At 50.3% G+C, this 25,035-nt stretch overlaps 1 protein-coding gene and 1 long non-coding RNA gene across 4 annotated transcripts in view; one reads left to right on the top strand and one right to left on the bottom strand.

The window, feature by feature from the left end:
• Positions 1-10,994, top strand: part of LOC146246102 (uncharacterized) — a 50,450-nt gene extending 39,456 nt beyond the window's left edge. For 2 of the 3 annotated variants that reach the window (XR_014734610.1, XR_014734612.1), the window contains exon 3: positions 10,124-10,552. This is a non-coding gene — a long non-coding RNA (uncharacterized LOC146246102). Of the gene's footprint in view, positions 1-10,123; positions 10,553-10,633 lie in introns of those variants that run through there. The other variant, XR_014734611.1, reaches the window with a different exon arrangement.
• Positions 10,995-19,503: 8,509 nt separating this feature from the next.
• On the bottom strand, positions 19,504-24,954 carry LOC146246101 (sialate:O-sulfotransferase 1-like). The gene is given in 9 exon segments (XM_084684016.1): positions 19,504-20,360; positions 20,732-20,932; positions 21,066-21,230; positions 21,565-21,736; positions 22,398-22,519; positions 22,795-22,878; positions 22,881-22,978; positions 24,036-24,150; positions 24,299-24,954. Coding segments are annotated over 9 exon segments (1,701 nt in total). The 5' UTR covers positions 24,690-24,954; the 3' UTR covers positions 19,504-20,007.
• Positions 24,955-25,035: the final 81 nt, after the last annotated feature.

Here is a 25,035-nt window from a genome sequence, read left to right as displayed (position 1 = left end):
AAAGGTTTAGTAGTAGTTTTATTCCTGTAACCCAATCAGCGAACAGTAAGGGCATTAACAGATGCACTTACCTGGCTGAAACTCTAGGTGTCTTTCCCCCATTCAGCTGTGAGGTAACAAAAACAGAATTGCGGTATTGCCTTTTTAACATCCCGTCCGAAATCTAGCGAGGGTCGTTTCCACGGTCTAGACGAGGGAAGCAACGAGGGGTGGGGGGTGAGAGGAGGAGGATAAGGAGGAGGAGAGGGCGAAGGTGCAGCAAGAGGAGGGGGGTCAATGCGTGTTGTCTAGCCCGTGTGTAAGTTGCAGGCGGGGGGGGGGGGGAGCTCTTCTCTGATTGGCCAGTCTCAGCGAGCGTGGTGCAGTGCAGTGTGTGTGTGTGTGTGTGCTAGAGGCGGGGCCGAGGAGCAGCTCCAGACGCTACAGTGACATGGCTGTAATGGAGCTGATTGATCACCGCTCTCTCCTGTAAGGTCCCCCGCCGGCCTTGCTGGCTCTCACACACATCAAGCCCCCCCCCTCTCCCCCCCCCCAGCACCAGCCCCCATCACCCCTCTCCTATAGACTTCAACCTGGCCACAGTATTGACATTGGCTGCCCGAGGAAGCCTAACGCTCTCAGTCTCCCTTTTCCCTTTTTTCTTTTCGTCTGTAGTGCATTTAAAATACACATTTCTTTCGAGCGTTGCGGTGGTATCATTATTTAGATTTTTTTCTTCCTCAAAACCCCCTCTCTGCGTTCTCTGTGGCGTAGTGTAGACCACGTTTTGCTGTTTGGATGAAAGGGCATGATCAATCAATGATAGCATTTGCAGCCGTCTCTCCATCCCCCCCCCCCCTCTCTCTGTCGCCCGGGGTCACGACCCTAATCCATCCAGGGTGTCGAGGGTGAGAGGTCAGGGGGCCCATAGATTAGGACGCAGGCCTTCGAGGGCAGATCTCATCGCAATTGGAGGAAACTCCCCCCCCCCCCCCAAAAAAAAAGAAAATATAAAAACAATAAGAGGGAAAAAAACAGGCAGATTTTTTCCCCTCATTGTTTTGCCCAGTCTTACGACTGCGCTGGATAATCGACTGTCCCCCCCACATTAGCGCCGCGGCATACATTGACAAATGAAGCGTGGAGGAACACCATCAGCTTTGCCTGGGCAAACAATAGCCTTCCGCCGTTAGCGCTAATGTGTCATTTGGCAGTCTGGGCTGTTGATGTTCTTCGGGGGGGGGGGGGGGGGCGAACCTATAGGGGACGTTTCCGGGGCGGTCGCCGGAACTGGGGAGTCCAGCGTCTCCTCAGCGCGAGTGCACGCTTACATCTTAAGGGGGGGGGGTGCTATGGCGTGGAGAGAACATGAACATAGCATCGTCGGGGGTACCTTCATCCAACCGCTGAACTTTCCCACGCCGACTCCACCCCCCCCCCCCCCCTGTTATCAAATTTGCTGTTATCAAACCGCCTGGAAAGACGAACACTTTCTTGCGGCCGGAGCTGGGCGAGACACTGGAGACTGGCTTCTGAAAGCTGGGCTCACAATATTGTGACAGCGACTGTATGTGTCGGGAAGGGGGAGGGGGGGGGGGCTGCGTTCAGGGTTGGGTGACCGCATCATCGCCTGCGCTCTGTCTTGTCTGTCCGTGGGGTGACTGCGATAGCGCCCGTCTTGCCTGCGAGTCTGTGCGTGTGGTCTGTGTAGATTGTGTGCGTGTGGCGGGAGGGAGGAGGGGAGGAGCTCTGAATGTTTGCTGTCTGCGTATTTGTCGTGGTCTGTTTATTTCTCCTTGTTTGTGTCTCGTTCTCCCGTGTTTTTTTGTTTGTTTGTTTTTTTGGCCGCGCTAGCGCGTCAGCGCGTCAGAGAGGACCGCCTCGGCGCGACCGTCTCTGTGTCGTTAGCGAAGAGACTTTGCGTGTGAGCCGCCGCCGCCGTGCAGCCGCCTCCTCCTCGGCCAGCCAGCTGAGTCCACACACCTCCGGAGGAGAGAGGGAATTGATCAGCGCGGGGTGGTGGGGAGGGAGGGAGGGGTGGGGAGGTGTGCGCCAGCAGAGGCTGGATGGATGGAGGGGGGAGAGACGGAGAGAGAGACAGAGAGGGGGGAGTGAGAGAGAGAGAGAGAGAGAGAGAGAGAGGGGGGGGGGGGGGAGTGAGAGAGAGAGAGAAAGAGAGAGAGAGGGTGAGGGGGGAGAGTTGTTGCTGCCGAGCCTCGCACTGGGTAAGCTGCCGCGGACCAGTCACGACAGAGAGACGAACCGACAGGTAGAGGAACCTGGGAGGATGGGGGGTTAAGAAGAGGGGGAGGGTTTTGGAAAGGGTGTGTGTGTGTGTGTGTGCGGGGGTAGGGGGATTTAGGCTGGGAGAGCGGACAGCGAGGCTGGCTGATGGGTGGTGGGGGGGTCGTGACGTTCCGGCTTGGCCATGTTCCACGGTGACGGGCCCCCGGCTGCTCGCAGCATCGTACGGACCTCCGACGGACGGACGGGCTAGAGGTGGACGGACGGCCAGGGCGGAGGTGACGGCCGCGGCGACACTGCGGGACTCCGAAGGTGTGGGGGGGGGAGGGGCGGGGCGCTGAAACAGAGCTGATGATGCAGGCCTGCGGGGGAGGGGGGGGGAGGGGAGGCGCTCGATACGCTCCCACCTCACTGACCTGCGTCTGGGCTGCAGCAGCAGCCCCCGTCCCGGACACCGCCCGGCTCTGCTCCTCTTCTCCTTTTCCCCCTGACGCGCTCCACATCCGGCTTCCTCAAACACGGACGACAAAGGCGTCGTCGGCAGAGAGGCTGACGAAGTGTGTTTGTGAGGCGAGGCGTGGCGTGGGGGGGGGGGGGGGGGGGGGGGGGGGGGGGACAGCCGGGGATGCGCGCTCTCGCTTCCGGAAGCCTCCTCTCTCTCGCTCGGCACTCCCCGGGCGAGAGGAGAGGGGATCTATCTGATTATTAGCAGGAGGAGGGGGGGGGGAAGGAGGAGTTTGAAATGGAGGGGGAGGTAGGGTGCACGAGGGGTGAAAGCAACGTGGAAAATGTTTTGGCTGGCGCATGCTTTTGTTAAGATTCATGACTGAGCAGTTTGGTGTGTTCTCCTGACAAGCGATCGCGCGGGGGGCTTAGGTTCCAGCCGCCCTGGGTTCTGCGTTTGTGTACCTTTTTTGTATTTTTTTTTGCCGTCTGGCGTTTCCACGTGATGTATCTCGGCACAGCCAACGACGGCTTTTCTGCCGGCTGCGCGGCGGTGACAACTTCTTCTCCCTCACGTCCTCAGGTCCCTGCCATGTCGGAGCTACCTCCGATGGGGGGGGGGGGGGGCGGAGGGGAGTCTGTGGGGGGAGCCAGAGCGGTGTCGATGCAGGAGGGGGAGGGTTAGGGGATTGTGCGTGGGGGGGGGGGGGGGATACGTTGGCAGTGAGAGAAGTGTGTATGAGAGGAACCGGGGAGGCTGCAGTGGGTGGGGGGGGGTGTTAGCGCTAGCGCGTACAGAAGGCTCTCAGTAAACCTGAGCCGGGAGACAAACTCTCTCCTTCTTTCTCTCTCTCTCTCTCTCTCTCTCTCTCTCTCTCTCTCTCTCTCTCTCTCTCTCTCTCTCTCTCTCTCTCTCTCTCTCTTTCTCTCTTTTTGTATTTTTTTTTCTTCTTCTTCTCCACCTTAGTGACGGTAGTGATTTTTTGGGGGGTTGTATTTTCTTCACCGGCAGCTCTCTCTCAGAGCAGGCGAGCGCCGGTCTCAGCGCCGCGTACCGCTACCCTTTTTATGATTTCCTGACTGACCGAGACGTCAGCAGAGGGGTGGGGGGGTCGATCGTCTGCCGTCGCCCCGCAGTGGAAGTCCCCCGGGCTGGAGCGGACGGTGTGGGGGAGGGGGACGTGGGGGAGAGGCGGGGACGCTGTCCTCCTGGGTGCCGGCGGTCAGTGGTGGCAGACAGAGGGTCCGGCGCAGGGGCTGCAGAGGCCGGCCCTCCCCGAGGGAGAGAGACGCAGACTGATGATCTGTCGACGCTCTGAGGACAAAGAGGCGAGACTGGCCGCTTGGCTGGGGGGGGGGGGTGGGGTGTGTGTGTGTGTGGGGGGGGGGGGTGCTTTCCTTTGCCAGCACAAAGGCTAGTTAGCAGAGAGCAGGCAGTGCGGGCTCGCCTGTCTTAGCCTTCGTCTGCTGCCTCTCTCTGCCTGTGCGCCGCGACAAGGAAAACGAGCCCCGACCGTCTCCACCGAGCCTCTCTCTCCCTCTCTCTCTCCCTCTCTCTCTCTCGACTCGGTCCTCCGTCGGGGCTCTCTCCACTCGTGGTCGTTTCGCCGTGCGTCCGTAGCCCCGCCGTAAGGTCGCAACTGGTCCGCGGCCGCTCTTTGTGCGCACAGCCTCCTCTCTGTCGTCGAGCCGAGTTATTCTAACGCGGGGAGAAGTTTTTCCTGCACTGGAGGGGGGGGGGTGGTGGGGGGGTGGAGAAAAAGAGGGAGATTTTTTTTTTCTTTCTTCCCGTCAGCTCGGTCCATAGCGGGCATCCGCCGTTCGATGGAGCCGGTCGGGGTGACGGAGCCGGCCGGGGCGATGCCCAAACCTGGCGACGGCCACGCGCGAGATTGGACTCGGTTGTTTTTCTTTGTTTGGGGGACGGGGGGTGGGGGGGTGGAGGTGAGGGTGTGTGGGGGTGGGGTTTGGGGGGGACGACACCTTTTCAAGGGGTTGGTGGTTTGGGGAGCGCCCGCTCGCCCCGCCGCCCTCCTCTCCTCCGTGGACACTGTTGTACTTCTCCTGCTCCCTGAGACCCTAACTTGTGAGCTCTCTTGACGACACATCACGGGTTAGGCTCTTGGGACGCGGGCGGAGGGCACGAGCAACCTGCCACGAGCGCTCCCAGGGCGGAGGGAGAGAGGGAGAGAGAGAGGGGGACACGGATGCCGCCGCCGCTGATCTGAGAGGTGCATGCGCTCGGAGGGAGAGGGGGGAGGGGGGGGGATGGGGGAGAGAGGGGCAGGGGAAGGGAATGGAGGAGGGGAGAAGAGGTAGACTGTGGGCGACAGGAGAACGATAGGGTTTGGTCGATTTTGTGCTTGTTTGTGGGCAAAGTCCGGAGAGTTTTTGGGATGTGATCTTTCGCCACCGTTGGCGTGTGGTTCGTGGCGGTGGACATGTGTCGTGTCGCCCGTGCAAACGCAGAGTCCTAACAGCTGGAAGGGGGTTTCAACCTTAAACCGGGACACTTGACTTTCGAAACCAGGACGTGGGAGGCTGCGCTTCGACGGACGCGCTTCTACCACCGTCGACCTCGTCGTTCGGAACTTCTTCCTCTGTCGTTTTGAATCTGTCGCACGTGATCGGGTCGAGAACCCCTAAACTACCCGCCCCCCACCCCACGATCCCCATCGATGAGCCTCTGTCACCACCAACGAAGAAGCATTGACAGAATCGTGTCAGTGGATTCAATAAGCCATTACCAAACCACTCCGTCAGAATCTCAGATCATTACAACACATGTCTGGGCAGTTCACACCCAATACAGCCAGGACTGGTTTCTCTCTCAGTTTCAGATATGGTGACGACAGAGGCCACGACATTCATTAACAGCATGGATCATAAAGCCAAAGTCGTATTCGCAAATGTATTCGCATCACTGTATACTGTGCTAGTATCACCAGTGTATTTTGTTTAGACCCCCCCCCCCCCAGACAGTGTAGGTAAACATGTTTGGTCGTGAGCGAAACTTCACTGCACACCCTTCACTGTTTTATCAGGTCATTCGTCAACGTTACACCTTCGGCGCTTTTAATTGCTTCCCCATTTTACACCTTCTTGATATAATTTCGAGTTAGGACTGTCGAGGGGAGACCTCGTTTGCAGTGCCACAGTATGCAGCAGAATGGGGCATCAGGAGGCAGCATGATTTAACAGTCTAGTTCACACACAACATACATTGAACCTGTTTAACTGAAGATATATATATATATATATATATATATATATACGTACAAATAAGGGTTTCTTTTTTAAACGAATTGAAATGAATAAGACGACAATGTGAAAAGTTGAATGCTCTTGGCATTTAAGAACGGCAGTTAATTTACTTGTAATCGCTTTTAATCAGTGGTGACAAAGGTGGCTAAAATATGGAAATTCAAGTGTTGTGAACTTTCATATTATTTGCTTTGGTTACTTTCAAGTTTGTCAAACATCCTATGCCCTTAAATATATATGAAGTACTGTATCTCGATGCACATTTGAATCTGCAGATGTGGTGCAACTTTAACCTGTACTATTACATCAGAAAGCTTATGAAACATAACCTTAAGGGATACAGTACAGTTGGAAAAAAGGTCCTGAAATGGTAAAAGTCTTCATTAAAAGACCTTCATGTTCCTCTTTGCTTGTAACTTCTATGTTCAGTCCTCCCACATGATCAATTCCGTCCAATGAAATGAGCCCTCCCGTTTACTTTGACCGCCGTCCTGAGCCAATCAAAATGTCTCACTCATATTGGCAAGAACATGGAAATGTACAAGAATTCAGAAACACAACTTCCGCCCTTTTAATGTAGATTCAAGTAACAAAAGGTCGGAATTCATTCCCCAACACAGCTGACCCGATATTCAAACTTTCTACTCTTTTTTTTTCTCCCTAAGGCAGCTTGCTTTCCTGAAACTTAATTTCGGCTGAATTACCCATATTAGAAATGCAGTTTCAAAACAATTGATTTTCTCCTCTGACGCCTCTCTCTCTCTCTCTCTCTCTCTCTCTCTCTCTCTCTCTCTCTCTCCGTCTCTCCGTCTCTGTCTCGCTCGCTCCCTAATTATGTTTTTTTTTTTTTCGTCGCTCCCCGTTTGGTTTCATGGCGAACAATGCCGGTGCCAACTAATCAGTCTGTGCCTGTGCCACCCAGGCCCCCAGCAACAGCTGAAGGAGCGCCACGTCCCATGAATACCAAGCAGCCAGGCACGGCGCGGCGAGTGCCGAGCAGTCATACACGGTGCGGCGAGCGGGGGAGATGGTGGGCCCACAAACCAGCCAGACAGTTTTATTAGGATGTGTCTGACACGCAGCGAAGCCTGGCAGAGCCCAGAGCCCGCTGATGAAATCCTCAACGCTCCCCCACAACCCCCCCCCCCCCCACCCACCCACCCCCAACACTAACAAAGCAAGGAAGCTCGGCCAAATCCTCATCGGAGAGATCCAATAAATGGGACTCTGTTAAACAGGAAGAGCGTCTGCAGGGGGGCTAGCCTGTAACAACGTTGAATGGGAGGGGGGGGGGGGGGTGAAAACTTGGTACTGAGAAACTGGTTCGAAATCGAGAGGGATCTTGAACTCGCTCCTGGAGCGTTGCATTGCAGAAGCCCCTGATAATGAAAAGGGGAGTAAATGGAATATTAGAAAATTGGGAACGATATGTTTCTGGATTTTTTGTCGGAACGCTGTCTCACCTGTGTTGTATACAGGGTGTCTGAGACAGAGATATTGTCAGAGCATAGAAAACTGATCGAAGGAGAGACAGACCAAATAATATATATGGATTTTCGATGAGCGTTGTCAAACGCAGGGCTCTTTAGCTCGTCCACTTGGAAGCATTAGTCTGACCCTCCGAGGAACAATTTAATCAATGCAAAGGGAATTCATAATTTACCATTTTACCCTTGCCTCAGGAATATTAATTAATAGCTAAGGTTAACAAAAAAGAGAAGCATTTCTTTACTACAAAGGAATCAAAGTGAGCAAAGAATGACGACAGAACTACAATAGAAGAAAAAAAAACGTCAAACTAAATTGCTGCATTCTAACTTTAATACCGATAGACAATGTGTTTTCCAGGTTTACATTTTTCTTTGATTTAATTTCTTTAAGTGGTAGATCCTGAAAAACACTGTTCTGAATCCAGCACCAGATACATTGCTTGGATGCAAGGAAGTATTGAATCAAGGTCAGCTTATTCTAATAATACATGGATCTTTGTTCAGTTAGTGTACTGTTGAAAGTTTTGTTTTTGATTTGATAATGAGATGATATTTTGCAATCTGGAACAACTAGATGGGTCCCTCTTTAATTCATTTTAGGGGACAAACACAATGTTTGGATCAAGACATCAAGCATGAAGTAATGTACTGTATATTTTTTCCATCTCTGTTTATCTTTCATGTAACCACCATCAGAATTTGTGCGAATGAAATACGTCAAGAGGTTTGAAAATGTCTGTAGTGTATTACAAGGAGAAATGGTAGGAAATCATAGTCAGTTTGTACATTAAGATACAGAACTCGATTCCAAAGAACTCTTTCATATTTATATGTGTTGAATAGTCCCCACTGCTGCTACACAATGTTCTACAGCTCAACAAAACTGTGTAATATGTCATTTCACTCCTTGTCATTCTTACATAAACATTGCACAGTGCGGACGTCATATTCTCTGATTTAGTCATCAGTTTGTCCCGCAGCAGATTGATTCCGGCCCTGAATACGTGGAGATAAACCACTGGTTCCAGTTGAATCTAGATGCAAGTCTGCTCGCTGATGGACCATGGTGTGAAAGAGAAGGGGGGGAAAAAAAGAAAGAAAGAAGAAAGATTGCATTCCATTGTTCCAAGGTTGCCGTGTGACGCCTCCCCATTGGCCGGTGTTGTCATTAGGACAGATTAACGGACGTTTCGATTGGCAGGAGATGACACGGGAATCAGACGGGTTTACGGGAAAATAAAGTCTCGTCCTGAAGCATTGATTGCCGGGCATTGTCGTGCGTGCAACCAGTCTGGGCTGGTCCCTTATCGCAGGTGGAGGGAGCAGCAGGTATGTCTGTTGGCTGAGTAGGCTGGAGTGGGACGAGGGGGGGGGTGCGACGTCTCTGCTTCCAGACACTGCGGCAGGAGACCAGACAGTCACCTGAACACACACGAAAGCGCACAAGTAGCGTTTAACCACTCAGCACGCGCACACACACACACAGAGACACACGCTGCCGCGTATCCACACCCAATTCAATCCTCTGTTTAATCCTATTGAAGGAATAATACAGCATAGCGTCTTGACGATGTCGGCTTCCCAGGGCACCAAAGTTTCCCCTCTTCACCCTCAGGGCGGTAGCGGCAGCACAAACTCCATTTGGGTTTTTCTAGATAACAGCCACGAAGGCCGACAGGCTGTCGAAGGGGACACTGGGGCTGCCTAGAGACAGTGGGATTTGCACCACTAGGCTTAAAGATAGGGTGCAGAGTCTTCCCTCTGCAGTGTGAGAGGACGGAATGATTGGATTAAAAAGGAGGTCTTTTAAAACCCAAGTGAGAGGCTCAATGGGAACGCCACCGGGACAGTCGGGTTGTCCGAAGGTCCCTCCAAAAAGAACAGACGGAATGCTTTTACCCTGTGTGCGCGTGTGTGTGTGTACTGTATATCTGTTTATTGTAGGCACTTTTGTGCGGCAGAGACTTGCTTGCATAGACGGTTCGTCGCTGAGTGAGTGTTTGGTCTGTAAGCCCCATGGTGCTGTAGCTGTGTTCCCCCACCACCACCTCCACCACTCCCTCCCCACAGCCACGGTTACCTCCCCGCCTCTCTGATCCGCGAATCACTCCGGCGAACGTTGCCAGGGCAACGCGGTATCTGGCTGGCAGCTTGCTGGAGTTATTGAACCACAACTGGCTGGATAATTAGGCTCTGTCCTGCAGGTTGAGAATCCAGTGGCTGGGACTCAAATGTGACCCAAAGCTGGCCTCGCTTTGTCGCCGCGGGCTACACTTTTAACCCTTTTGCCGCCAGAGAGCCAGGCGGCGTTGTCTTTTCTCGGCTAACTTGACAATTGCCGAGAGAAAAACACATCAGATTACCTTTTAAATACCACCACCCCCCCCTCCTCATCTCAATGCCCACTCACTCAAATACTGCATAGTGATTCCGTGGCACCACAGCCCACATTGTGTCCTGGTGTGCCCTTTTCCACTCATGGGGGGGGGTGTGGAGGGGGGGAGACCCCCCCAAAAAAATCTGTTTCCTCCAGACAATATTTGTCACAGCGGCCGGGGCTGTGAGACCGCCCACCTGGAAGTGTCTGTGCGACTCCTCAGCTGAACCACAGTCGCCCTGTGCCCACTGCGTCTGACCGGCCGCCAATCCGACGCCTCGTCGCTCGCTAACAACCGCCATTGTTCTTTTTTGTTTTGTTTTAGGAAGAGCAGAGGCCCCCCCCCCCTCCCCCGACTGGCCCCTCTCCCCCTCTCGTGTCTTCCCGAGGACTCTCACTTTAACGTCGAAGTCCACAAGGTGGGTGGTAGCTCCGTCTCCTCGGTGAATATTACAAAGCATGCCCCCTCACGTCCGGGGGAAAGGAGCGGAGAGTGCCGGCGGTGGGTTTTCGCCTGCATACGTGTTCAGCTGGGCTCAACACGAGTCGGTGTGAAATGTCAGGCTGCAAGCCAGCAGACGGCCTGCGCCGGGTAATTAGCCCCGGAGTCGTTTGGAGGGGCCGCCCCGGTCTGCCAAGGTGCCGACTGTGCACAGGGAGAGACCAGACAACCTTTCTCTTTTTTTTGGAGCGTCCCACCGCAGTCACTTAAAACAGTGATGCATGTTCTCCTCCCTGCCCCCCACCCCTCTCTCTCTCTCTCTCTCTCTCTCTCTCTCTCTCTCTCTCTCTCTCTCTCTCTCTCTCTCTCTCTCTGTCTACCCCCTTCTCACAGCTTCCTCGCTCTCTCTCTTTCTTTGCCCTTTTCCCTCTCTTCTGCTGCCTCCCCCCTGGTTCTCTCCGTCTGTCTCTCTCTCCTTTCTTTATGTCATTTCCCCCTTCACTCTATCCACCCCCCCACCACCACCACCCCCTTCCATCTCTGTTTCTCCTAGAGCGAGGAGGGATGGGGTGAGGGGCGTGTTTCTCCTCTCTCCCCGCCCCCCCCAGACGGCGCAGAGCCAAGCCGAACCGATCGTTCTCTCTCCTCGTCATTGGTATGCAGAGGCCGTTTCCCCCGGCGACAGGGCCACTGGGTTTGGGCTGGCGGCGAGAGCGTCCACGCCACAGACGGACAGCAGGTAAGGGTAATGACAACAGGCAGGGAGGGAGGGAGGGAGGGAGGGGGGGAGGAGCGAGAAGGAGGAGGGGGGCCAGACATCCCAAGAGGGCTTTTGGGGGCAGAGGTCCACAGTGACCCCCCATCACACCCCTGCACTGTCCAGGACCTGCAGGGCCTCCCGCATGCATTATTTAGGCTTTCAGAAAGAAAGGGAAGACAAAAAGAAAGAAAAAACGCAACCTAGACACCTCGTGAAATAAATAAACATTGGTCATGAAAATAGGCATCTATGCACGTATTCACCAAACCAATTCTTTTTATATTCGTATTTATTGAAATGTTGACCATAATGCCGGTAAATGTAAGGTAACATTTTCACACAACAGTTATCATATTTAGATCAATATGCTTATTCTATATACATATGTCGGTTTTGAAAATGTTATGTTAATGTCATACAGTGTTGCTGTAATGTCATGTCTCATCAATAAAAGGATTACATTTTGCAAATCACATTTTGTCTTAAGATTTTGTCGTTTTTATGAAACCATTGTACTGCAGCTTCTATGAATGCGTATTGTTGCCAAATGCAGGTAAAGGTGTATTAGACAAATAGCCCACATTCTGAGGGTTTGAGAGGATAAAGTGTTTGCCAGTGTGTGTCTACGCTCGGCCCCGTGTTTGTGTTTGCATCCTTTGTTCTGTGTGTACGTGTGTATCCTGTGCGTGTTTGTTTATGAGTGTGTGCCTGTGTGTGTGTGTGTGTGTGTGTGTGTGTGTGTGTGTGTGTGTGTGTGTGTGTGTGTGTGTGTGTGTGTGTGTGTGTGTGTGTGTGTGTGTGTGTGTGTGTGTGTGTGTGTGTGTGTGTGTGTGTGTGTGTGTGTGTGTGTGTGCGTCTGCACGGAGCCAGACTCTGGTGATGGGGGAGCATTGCAGCCAGGCTGCAGATACCATCCATCTCCCTGTCACTGGCCCAGGGGCTGCTGGGATAGCAGCAGACAGTTCCTCAGCGCCGACGACAGCAGCTGCATCCTAATTCTCCAACTCAGGACCCTCTCTCCAACGCCACCCACAGTGGAAAATCGTTAACCCTGCAATGTGGACGGTTTAGCTGTCTAGCGGTGGCTTGCACGTCGCGTGGTCTCCCTGACCGCAAAGAGTTAACCGTACCTCAGGGTACAAAACATGGAGTATTAAAGGAGCTGGTAACTGATAGGAGAGGGATCATGCACATTTGGACCCCTCTCAAGAATGTCACTTAAACATTTTAAGAGTCATAGATTTGTGACAGCTTCCCAAGATGGATCATTATTGTGTATGGCAAAGCCGATTAGTCGAGGCTGCAGAGCGCGTTATTTATATTGTGGAAGATATTCTGAGACTCGCTGAAAATCCTTTTTATAGATGAATGTTTCTGCCCATGTTAACGTCATTGTCGGTTGATTATCCCCAGTTGCCAAGTGTCCAACAGTATATCAAGAAATGAAAGACGGAAGAAAAAAAAACACTAAAAGTGGTTATGACAGCTATCAAGGACAAGCCTTTGCTTACACCCATGAATGCTTTGTGTCATAAACATATTGTATCATATGCCAAGCCAATGAATCTGCATGACCGCTAAGGATACAATTCTTCATTAAATATGAAATGTGAATTTGATATGTCTAACAGTTGGCTGAAATTCTAATGAACCTGAAGATATCGATGATGGATTTTGTATTTCTTTGACAGTAGCATATACTGTATGCAACATGCACGTTTTGTCTATGGTCATTCATGGTAGTTAAGACAGTGAATTGTCGTTTGACGTAGAACAAACACGAACCCAGATCTCATTGAACAGCCACTTGCATGTGAGCTTGGCTCCTGGCTCCTTAAAGAATGTTTTCCTGCGTCTTTGGTGGTTTTGGCTGGAGTTTGCGGTCTGTTTTTATATCACTGAGAAATCAGTTGACCACACAGCTCCCAAAATGTTGTGCTGAACTCAAAAGACCTTCCTGGACTACCCCGTCCTCGAAATCAATTCCTGCACCAGACAAAGGACATTTTGATTTCTGATGAGTAAAACAAACACCATGCTTGTACACGTTATACGAAACTGCTGACTGTTCTCTTGGAAGTTTAGGCCCAGAGGGAGATCTCACATTGAAACAGACATCATTCGCACATGGCAAACACGAGCTTCTCACAGTTGCAAATCAAGCTTGAAAAGGAACCGACTCAGCCAAAAGAAACAACGGTCGACGGGATAAGATAAGTTTTGTGCGTGGGCGCATGTGTGGTCGTCGGATTGTAAGAGCCGAGGCCCTCCTTAAGTGGTCGTCTAGTCTAAGGGTGTAATCAGTAATATGGTGAAACCATACTTGCCTTTTTTCCTTGTTCTAAGCACATAGTACTCATTGTTTCATACCTAATTTATTTACTGGTAGACAGAGTTAAGAGTTGATGGTTTAAACAACGCCAGCTTTTTTCCGTCCTACACAAAAGTTAGCAGACAACATAAAAAGGACTCCAAATACAAACATCTTTGTTTAGCTTCCCTCTAAAACATATGAAATGCCTTAGGTTATGTGTGCCAGACTACTGGTCCGTATTCCTCTGACAGTGCAAAAAAAAAAAAAATCTTTATCTTCATTTCAAAGAAGAAAACCAAACTAACACTGATGGCGGACACAGCTCGCCGCGCAGTCAGGGGTGCGTGCGTTTCCCCGTGCTCCTGCCGTGCACCTCGACAAAGCAGATTGTTGACGAAAGGGAGCTGGATATACAGACGTCTCTTGTCTTCCAGGCCTCACTGGTGCCGTCACCCAGGCAAGAAGCACACACACGGCAGCAACACGCACAGCACCGAGAATAGGTGGTGAGCTTTGCCTCATACAAAAGCAGTGTGCTGTGAATGCAGTCAGACATCAGGTCAATTTGTGTTTGTGCGACGCCCTTTTATCAGCGTTTGAGTCTCAATATTGGGCGAAATCTGGAGCCCCAGAAGAAATCCTGTGGAAAGGGGGTGATAAAATCCCTGCCTCTCGTCTTGATGGACGTTAGACAACCGCAAAACCGACAAATAACAGACTCGTCTCCCTAAGGCCTGTTCACATCCATGTGAATTAGATCACTTTCCCAGCGTCAAGCGGCCTGAAAATAGCAAACCAACTGTGTACGCACACCTGGTTGACGGATATCTCTTTTCACCCTGTTCCCTGACACGTTCAAACACTTGTTGTGTGCCTGGTGCTATGTCACCTGCGGTACTGGGATTTGACCAGTTAAGAGCTTTGAGAAATGTGTGTAGATGTAAAGATGTCTTCTTAGCCTTTCACAGCAAAGGACTGTCATCTTCAAACGTGTTTGGTACGTGGTGAAGAACACATTTTACCAAACAGGTTTGTCCAGATAATTGTCCTTAGTAGGGTGGCTGGTTTCATTATGAATCGTTAGCATACGATTCCTTCACTATCTACAAAACAAAATGTGCCATTTGAATTACCAGTTCATTAAAACATCACAAGAGGTAAGCACTCTCATGCAGTGTCAACAACATCATTTGCACTATACAATTAGACACCTCGCAGTACCTAGAGGTAAAATAAAAATGTCTACCATAATTATTATAAGGATGGAATGACTTTCATTCAAAGATCAATGCCTCACATTTTCAACAGAGAAACGTTTATACTTCAACCTCCTTGAAGTGACAGTCTTTAACCTTCAACCATTGAAAAGGTGTCCTTTGAATCTGTTTTAAGTGCAGTAGTCCTACAACGGCGTTCAAGCCTCGTCTTGGTGCAGTGTCATCTCTCTCACAGAAGGTACTAGGTTGCCATCTAGTGGGTTGAAGTGTGCATAACACCATACCGGCTTTGTTATGAATTTATTCTAAACTTGACCAAAGTAACATAAAATTAAATAAATACACTATACTGTCAAACACATTTGTTTGGGTTTGCAATATAACACTATGAGTCCGCTGAAAGCTGCCATGCTGACCAATATAAAACGGGGCATTCCAAGGCCTGAGTCCAGTGGTCTAGCTAATCAACGTAGGCACGGCCTATTGCAAATGTAAGCTATACAACAGATGTCACTGGGTATTCACATTTTAAATGTTGGTCGTTCATGGTCGTAAATTATATATGATATATGTACATATAAATATAATTTATATTTAAAGACTTTCTCGCCAAATGTATTGAATATTTTTGGTGTAGGCCTATTATGTCCGTTAGACACTCATCAGTGTCCAGTTATTTCAGTCCGGGCCCTCCAGCAGGTGGCAGCAACGTGCTTTCTTTATTCTGTAGATTGGAGTCCCCAGTGTTTTTAAATAAATATTTTCAAATGTAAAATCCCAACCATATATTTGTAGTTCCCACACTAATGGTGAACTTGAAACTACATCAGGTTTGTTTAACGGATAAACAAAATCATACAAAAACAACCACATCAGCCTACCTGAAAATAAATTGCGGAAACATACATTTTATCTGTCATTACAAACCATGTAGCCAAACAGACCATACGATACCTCTCAAATAGTGGATGGATCTGCAGTGGAGAGATTCTGTGTGATGCGGGCCCTGTGTTATTTCACTGGTCCCGAAGCGGTTGCATCCCGATGCCTTCCAGTGCACACAGATGGAAAATGAGGTCTGTTCGGTTCAGTGCACACAATTACTTGTACTGCTATGGATGCCACCCATTTCGGTTCGTGGTTGTGCTCGTCATGCACGATTGGCTTTCCTGATATGTGGGCCTCTTTACTTTTTCATGGGCAATGGAGCAATGGAGGTCATTGCGATTTAAGGGCTTGGGCTTACCATGGCTGTCGATGGGTTTTTATGAAAAAATATTCATGTTAAAGTAACTTGTTACATGTCGGCTAGGTAGGTAGGCTATTTAAGGAAGGCTATTAAAGGGGAACCGGGTTTTCTTACGATTCTTACAACCCGGATCATTTAATCCTAAACATCAACTGTACTTAACTCTGGAATCTTTAGTAATTTATTAAGTTTCACACAAATATTCGATTTTTCCTTAATGAGACCATTCACCCGAACAAAGAAACGTGTGCAGCGCATGAAATGTCCACCTATAAAAAAAAATGTTAATTGTTTAAAAGACTGTCACCATGGCTTTCAATAGCTTCTTGTTTCCTTTCTCCTCGAGCGAGCCAGCTTTTTACAATGCTTGAATGAGAAGTCTTTTCAGTGCTCAAAGATTCAGACAGGATGGCTGACCGTGGTATTTCACTTCCTCCTCAGTTCTGTCTGTAATGAAAGGTTGATGCTGAGAAATGTCAATATAGCCTAAAGAACTACAACATGACTGTATATTCATAATACGAGGAGGACGAACTGGCAATCAAACAGAGAAATCGACTGGCAGATGCATCCTTGTGATAACTTTACAATGAAGAACTTTGAAAGGGGAATGTTCTCTTTCAATCCAGGTGTGACAAAGGATCTGTCTGGTAAATGGCAAAGTTGAGCTTTTAACCAGCCGATTTTAAGAGGTCACTATAGGCCCACCTCTGATTTATCTTGTCTAAACATGGCCAGACACTGGCAGTAAAACATGAGGGGTTTACCCAAGTTCCATTAGTAGATGAACCAAATTTACCGGATGAGCGGAAGGCAAGGAAAACCATGGCAATAGAAATGTACTGTCTTTACAATAACTCTGATGGCTATGTAGAGAAGTGTATTCGCAGCCTTTTGGCAAAACACTTCCAAACATTATACCTCTACCTGCCATGGAATAAGGCGTGTCACTTCTGTTGTGGTTACCTCTACTTTTAAATAGAGGAGGATTGATATTGACTTAATGTTCATTTAAGACAAAGAGCATTGAGCTTGCGGCGACAAAGGGTGGACCTTGTGCTCAGTGTACTGTACGCTTGTTCTTGTTAGTATGGATTAGCAATCATTCTCTTTCACAGACTAATCCTACACAATGTCCTCTGATTATGATTTACTGCATTTGGCACCATCTCCCTTGTGGAAGCAGTCATTAGACGAATCAGAATGGCCATCCTCTCCTGTCATCAGACAAGACTGAGGATGCATTGTGCCATTAGTTCGATGCACTGAACGAATCCATTTCATTCTTTGATTCTTTGAGGAGAGAAGCCACGGTATTAATCCCGGCCGTCCTCAGGGGCATTTGGCTCAGATCTGTGGTGCTGTTAACTCATTGCAATCTGACATCTCACAGACTTCGAACCACAGACCATCCGAACCCCGCTCACGTAAGGCATATATTACTTCCCAGGCGGCTCCACATCCCGAAATGTTATCATTAAAGTGTTTTATCACCAATCCATCTGGGGATGATTCTCGGCGCAACAAAGCACAGGGATTCGGTCCTTCTCTGACAGTTTTACGATTGTGTCTGCATTCACTGTCTTGCTGCAACCATACTGATGTGTCTTCCCAGGCCGAGAGGGAAGTCTGGGAAGGAGAAACGTTGGATTCCTGAAAAACTGTCTTCCTCCTCTCTTTTGCCTCTGGCTGCCGCCGCTAACCAGTAGTAACTCGGCTGTGCCGAGTCTCACAAGGCCCTTAGATTAGCTAAAAATAGACCTGTTGGGGCACAAGCCGAGTTTCATGAATACATTATTGATATTAGACGTGTATGAGTTCGGTAAATGAGTAGTTAAGGTGCAGGTCTGGCAAGTCATTCATTTTTAGGTGGAGAAAAGCGAGACACTCTCCTTACCTGTCTGGTTCGGATGTTGAAATATTGGGCTTTGCCGTGGTGCAATTAGCAGGATAGAAATCATGTTTTTGAAGAGTATCTAAGTAGGAAAATGGGCTACACACTGAGCAGGAGAAGTGTGGAATATGATCGACTTGTATGGACAGGACAAAATAATAATAATAATCAAAAGTACAGTAACCGTTGATATGAGAGGAGAGAGAAACGACATTAGAGCAACACTGTATAGTGAGGTTGTCAAGCTGCCAGAACTGGGGGAAGCAGCAACACCAATTTTCTGTTGACAATGGAAAGTAGAAAGATTCCTGCTATCGGGAGGAAGAAAGGAGTTGTGGACTGAGTGCAGTCAGTGTGCTGTTGTCACCCGATGACTGACTACTCCCTTGGGTTCCACTGTCACATGTTATTTAGCAGATGGAGTCTCCGTTTGGCATGTCAGCTCAACAGAGACACACTGTCAGTCCAATAGACTGGTTTGGCAGCCATTGCACAGGGGGGGCCTTATGGCAGTGCATCATTATTAAATCTTGTATTTGAACCCTATTCACACTGTCAGAGATGGAGAGAGAGCATTGAGGGAAATATCAGAAAGATGGCTGACAGACCCGTTAAAGTAAATAAGGCAATCAACCTGACGGGCCTACACGCTTGTCGCTCGGGCAATTAAGAGCCGTCGGAGCTTTTATCAGGGAAACACCGTTCGGAAGTCCTTCATTTGCATTTTTCACATTGCACCTATAATGAGCATTCCTTTGAGAGCTGTCTTTCATACTTTTCTTTTCAATAGATGTGTGATCTATTTAGAATTTTTTAAGAGTTTTTGCCGAAGTTTGTGAGGAGGGTTACTCAATTCAGATATTAAACCTCCCGTTGGATTTATGTGAGAACTTTGTTGTATTTTTGAGGCTTTTCCACTCTGCTCAAAGAAAATCCGGAATTTCTGTTTCATACAATTTGCTGTCTTCATGACATTGACTGTGAGAAGTCCGGTTCAATCAATATACAAACCCATTGATTGAACAGACAAGTAGTTATAGCATACGGGTTGTCAACCATGGCTGGTAGTGTTACACTTGACCCCTGAATGAGCAGATGTCAATATCTGACCTGTCCAAAGGCCATTTAGTATTTTGGCTTCTGATGACAGTATGATTTCAATCTTTTGTTTGTGGCTCAGAGCCCAACTGGGTATGCAAATGTTGTGTAACACCACCCCAATCTAATTGGAAAGGCAGGGTTCAGTGAGCTGATTAGTTCCCTCTGTCCTTGTCTGGAATTCTTTATTTCCCGCCATCAGTCAGACAACTGCAAACAGACAGAACTCTCAGTCCATATTTATTTTCTAATTAGTTTGTTTTTGTTGTATTCCATGAGTGCCAGTAATCTATCTAAACAGATGCAGCCGCCTGGCGCTTGAACGCAGCCTTTCCATTCGTTCCTATTGTAGATGATTTCTTTGTCTGTTTATCAGCTAATGCTTTTCAAGGCACCACTCAAAATCTGTTTTTCAACAAAAGAATACACATCAAAAACATCCCATTCAAATGTGAAGTTTGGGAGAGATGTCCCTAATTTCCCTATGTCAGCATTCTTCAGAGTGGCTGCTGTTCATCCATGACTGATTAGAACAAAACCCGTTTCCCCACGTGTCATTTGCACCTAACAGCACTTCGCCCTGAGTCATAGTTTACCAGGCTGGAGAGCACTTGCAATCCACCAAGTGCCTCCCAACCTGTAGTAGCTTAACTGACTGCTGTATCCACAACCAAGATCCGAATCAACCAACCAGATGAGAGAAAACAATCAAACCAAACAGTAATGTGGATTTAATCGACAAAAAAAGCGACGAGGTGACATGGTACACATTTTCCCGTTGACAAACCCCAACTGACGAAAACCTGATAATGAACAGAAACACAAATTCCACATGACTTTCTTTTCGAGGTCACATCAACCTCTTGTTCTACACGGTTTGATTGTGCAGTCAGGCACTTGCTCCACGCTCCCAACTCCTCCGGGGGCTGAGAAAATATGCTGTCCCCGTCTCCACCCTCCTCGGCAGCTGGGCTCCCTCTGATCTCATTGGTCTCTTAAGTCCCCTCCAGTGCTCTGGCCCAATGGCTTTTGTGGAGGGGGAGACAGTGGTCCAATGACCTCCGTCGTCGCGTTCATGCCGCAGAGGGTCACTCTGAGCCTCCGTTTTGGCGAAAAACTAATCGCACCCCAGGAAGGGGGCAACTGCGCCGCTTCGGTGTCAAGAGAGCGTCCCCTCTCCCTCATTGGACGTGGTGTGGGGCACGGTGCTCCCTCTTGCTCGCTACGTCTCCTCATCATCTGGGTAGATACTCGAGCGGCAAGCCACTGACGTTCCTGCCTCTCAGGGCCTCGTCTACCGAGCGGATGTAGGAGTCGATGGCGCGCCTCATCTCAGGGGTGAAGGGGTCGAAGGAGGGCTTCTGCGCCCCAGAGCGTTTGAAGTGGCCCTCCTGGTGGCCGCGGGCACATATCAGCCGCTCCTCCGTCATGCTGGCGTTGAGGAAGGAGCTGATGAGGCGGACCTGGGGGAAGAGCGCCCTCTGGAGGTCTTCGTAGTGCACCACCAGGAGCCTGCGGCCGAATCGCAGCCAGCTGAGCGCGTGGGAAGACCACCAGGGGGCGTAGCTGTCGACGAACTCGGGCCACTCTGAGGAGAAGCGGAGAAAAGAAACATGTCAAAGGACACGGGGGGGGGGGCAGTGTGTGGAGGAGTTGTGTGGAGGAGTGCGAGAGAGTGTTATTATACAACTGACAAGTACATGTCACCATGGAAGATCCTCAAAACAAGCTTCCATTTCTCCTTTCAAGGAGCACAATTTCAAAACATCTTTGTTGTCTTGACAATTGATGTGTGAACAGTTGCCATGATTCAGGATCTGTTAGGATAGCCTTCAGTCATAGAGCTTGACAGGGAAACTTCAAAATAGCAAAAGGTTTCGTGAAATGGAAATGGATGGATCCTTGCTCACAGTCTACCCCCCAAATCGAGTTCTGCTTCCCTCAGCTCGCGTCTTTCACCTTTGCTTCTCCACTGTGTGTCGGAGGCATAGCCCAGGTGTCCGGCGCACTTGCGGTTGAACTCGGCCACGAGGGAGCGATAAGGGTTGCGGATGAGCAGGATGGCGGCGTCGAACATTTCAATCTCTCGCTGGCCGCTCTCGTGGGTCTTTACACAGATACTGCGGCCACTCTTCCAGTAGTCCTTCTCCCCTTTGAAACCTGACGCCCACAAGAAGAAAATGATTTTCCGACACACGACAAACCTTGAGCTGTCACTTCTCTTATCGAAGGAATAATTCTTTGTCAAAGCATCGTGCCCGACGCCCTTCACGCTGGCACTGTGCAGCGTTACCTTGGTTGTAGAGGGTGCCGTCAAAGTAGAAGCTCCCCGTGTAGTAGCCCGTCACTAGCTCGATCAGGTGACGCACCCAGGTGTTGCCAGCTCCGGGGAAGCTGGAGAGAGCCACCAGGGATCGGGAGCGCTGAGGCAGGAACATGCGCTCTCTGCACCTGGAGTCTGACACAGCCACAGCCAGCCATGTACAGGTTAACATTTACATTTAGTCATTTAGCAGAGGCTCTTATCCAGAGCGACTTACAGTCAGTACAGGGACATTCCCCCCCAAGCAAGTAGGGTGAAGTGCCTTGCCCAAGGACACAACGTCATTTGGCACGGCCGGGAATCAATCTGGCACCTTCACTAGCCCTATTCCCTAACCGCTCAGCCATCTGACTCCCATCTGAGGTTAAGCGTTTGACCCACCCACACTCACAAACACACGCACTGAAAGTGAACGCAACATGGATAGTTGTTCCGGTCATTTCCCGAAACTCCGCTGAAAGTTCCTCACCGAGCACAGGAGTCTGGTGGACCTGGTAGTAGTCCTGCTGAGACTGGGGGGAGGCGTCGAGGCCGCTCGTCCGCTCACACAGCTGGTCATCCAGCGCCTGGCCCAGGCTGAGCAGGGGCGCTGCCCCGGCACAGAGACAGTGGGGCCTCCGCATCACTGCCAGTGGGAACTCCTGCAAAACACAACCATTAGTGAAGCACAGAGGGACCCTCTTTTAAGCCGTGGACGATTCGCAGTCGTGCCGATTGGCGGGGGAGAGATTTTATATTTCCTTTCAGATGTCCGCAATCTCTGCTGGACGTTTTCCTCTCGCATTTTAAAACCCCCAGCCCTGATGCATGTTTTTAGTTTGGTTTCTTTTTTTAGGTACAAGTACAGTACTTCAATTGTGACATATAAAAGGAACCATTTTGACAAAGGACGTCAGTCCAAAAAAATGGCATGTTGTTGACACGCTAAAAGCATACACACACACAGTCGCTCACAGAAACACACACACAGTCGCGGAAACAAACAGACTCTGTCACAAAATATCACCAGGCAGCGTGCTATTTTATACAGTCCATTTTCCTTTGGTATCAGGATCATAAAGGAGCATCCAGAGTTAAAGACTGATCTTAGACCCCATCTATTTCTCATTACAAACACATTAAACCTTAAACAGCCATATAGTCTTCCAGAAGCTTCATCTCAGAGAGCACGCCATTTCCATCTCCGGGGAGCGGAGACAGCCTCTGATCGATGGTGCCTCACATTTGCAAGAGAAAACCGGAATAGTAAAAAATGAAATAAATGGATCAGTAATTTTCGTGCTGTTAGGACGGAAATCAAACCTTATCTGTGCAGGACTCTATGCAGGCTTGTGAAGTCAGATTTGGCTGGAGGGAGTCGACCGGAAAGGCCTTGGTGGTGTTCTTTGGAATCTTAAAGCAGCCACTGTATCGGACGTTTCGGACTAAAAGGGGCAAAAAAGAGAAACAGTTTGCCAACAGTTTTCAGGCCAAAGCTTACATCGTCAGACACACCTTCACAGGAGACCTTTTCTGCAGGAAGGCATTTATTATTCTCGCAACCAAAAAGCCACAGCGAGACATTGTTGTCCAAGGGAATCTATTTATATCCACCTCGAAAAAGGGCTGATAACATCCGGACGGCGGCGTGCACATACTCTGTCGCATGAATGAATAAGTAAAGCACGTCCTGGCCTGTTTACGAGGTGACTGCACTCACATTTCCTGTGGCCCGCGATCTGCTCCTCCACCTTGTAGACCGAGAGGCGGCCCACCCCCCCACAGGGGGTCGCTCTCTCCCCCTGCAAACCAGACTGCATTCCTCCTCCGCGGCCGGTGTACTACCGATGCGGTTGCCACAGTGGCACTCTGACCCATACTCCAAGCCGGCATACCTGTACCCACTGCGGAGATGGGCAGACACACACACACAGTCTAACCGTCAGGAGTAGCCTTAGGCGGTCTGTAACCACAGGCTAGATTTAGCCCTTCGTTATCTCGTCCTGTGGGATACCAGATTGCCTACGCAAGCTAAATGTCTGACTTGTAAATATTTTAATTGGAACCAGCTTCAATGGAACGCAGCATTGACCTTCCCCTCAACCATATGTTTTGTTTGCCTTCTTTTATTGTTGGAACACTGAGTAGAAAGAAAAAAAGAGATTGGGGCTGGGGCAATATCATGTCTTGCCCTTTTTTACACCTCAAGGGGATTGTGAGTCACCCTTTTCTTCCCCTCCTTTCTCCTCTCTCATTTCTTAAGAAGGACTACTCAAAGTGACCTTTTTATATTTGCTTCGAGCTTCCTATAAATTGCGCTGACTTTTACTCGACGGCTGAAGCTGAAAGCACGACTCCTCTCTTCATATGGGTGGAGGGAAGGCCCAGCAGAGCTGGCATTCGAAAGAACCCCCTGCCCCATCTAGCTGCATCGATTCCACTGGCTCCTTCTGTTCTGTGCCAGTGGTAATCATCTTGTTGTTCTTGCTGTTGTCTGGATGTGGTCGGGATATAATTCAGCTGAGATAGGAAGCACTGAGCTTTCCCCCCCCCCAAAAAAAAAAAAACACACCACAGAACAAGAGCACAAAAGGGATCTTTCATCCAGTGGAATGAAATTGTCTTACAACAATGTCAACAATACCGAGCCGACGGGAAACTGGACCCTAATGGTTAAGCTAAGAGGAATGTTGACGGATGGAACAGTAGATTGGAAAACGGGAGACGTTTATTTTTGCTTTCCGCCGCTCCCTCTCTCCCGTCCTCAAAACTGCTGCCTCCCCCGCCCACCCACCCACCGCACCCCCTTCCCCCCACCACCACCACCCCGCTTTCACCCAGCCACCTGGCTCCGCGGAGACACACAGGCCCTATTCATCGACGTGACTGAGATGGGGCTAATTCACTCAAGCTGCGTGTCGTGTGTGGCGACATTCATCGGGGCGGGCTTGCGCGCGTTACCTTTCGGAGCAGGTGTCTTGACACAGGGAGCTGGTCATCTTGCGCGTGTCGTACAACACCGTTCCTCCCAGGGCTCGCTGATTGGCGTCGTGCAGGAAGCAGCCGACGTAGGTCCCTTTTGCAGCCGCGACAAACACACAAGCAGATGACGGCATTCGGATTAGAAGGGCCGTCGCGTTTGCGTGCGGGTCGAGTCACGACGCCGCGCACGTTCGCTGTGCCAAGCGATGGTCATGCTGGCGAACCAAAGGTTTGCGTCCTACCTTTATGTCTTCTGCCCCCGTGCTGAGCAGCTCTCTGCTCCTGGCTCTCCGGGGCCACACCGTGGAACCAGCGACGGTGCAGCCGTCGGACCCCGACGTTCCGCGACGTGGGCCAGTGGCGGCCGCTCCTGACGCCCACTCCCGACGTGCCCTGGGAGGCCTCCCATCCGGAGCGCGCCCTGATGCCCAGGGCGGGGGCCCTCGGCAGGGTCGGCGGGGCGGGCAGAGCCAGCGGCGGAGGGAGGCTCCCGGAGCCCGTCTGGGGCCCGCGGACGCCGGAGCGCTGCAGAAGGAGGATGCTCCCCGCCATCAGATAGGCGATGCCCAGGAACAGGAGGAGCATCTGGGCCCGCCGTAACAAGCAGTGCAGTCTGTAGAGGGGTGTTGCCATGCCCACGCTAGCTTGGCTTGTCTGGCTGGCTGGCTGACACCGTCACCCCCTCGGAGACGTGCCACTCCACGGAGGGAAGCGCGGAAGGTTCTACGGCCTCATCGCAGCGTCAGTCTAACCTCATGCTCACCTTTTCCGGGGTGCTTCTGGACGATCAGCGCCACGCTGCCTTTAAGCTGCCAAAACTCGCTTCTCTCTCCGCATGTTTCCGTATACGAGAGGACCCCGAGAGCGGCCGCGGCGGTAATCAGATTCTTCGGATAGCTCGCGGCGGAGCAGGAGTTGGAAGTGATCTCCACGGCAGCGGTCAGCAAAAAAAAAAAAGCCCTGAGCAGAGTAGCTGGGG

The sequence above is a fragment of the Hypomesus nipponensis genome, chromosome 20 (genome assembly GCF_054491055.1).
Source record: "Hypomesus nipponensis isolate SF chromosome 20, ASM5449105v1, whole genome shotgun sequence".
Classification (NCBI taxonomy): domain Eukaryota; kingdom Metazoa; phylum Chordata; class Actinopteri; order Osmeriformes; family Osmeridae; genus Hypomesus; species Hypomesus nipponensis.
The sequence above is the reverse complement of the archived record's forward strand: the minus strand, read 5'-3'. Positions and strand labels throughout refer to the sequence as shown.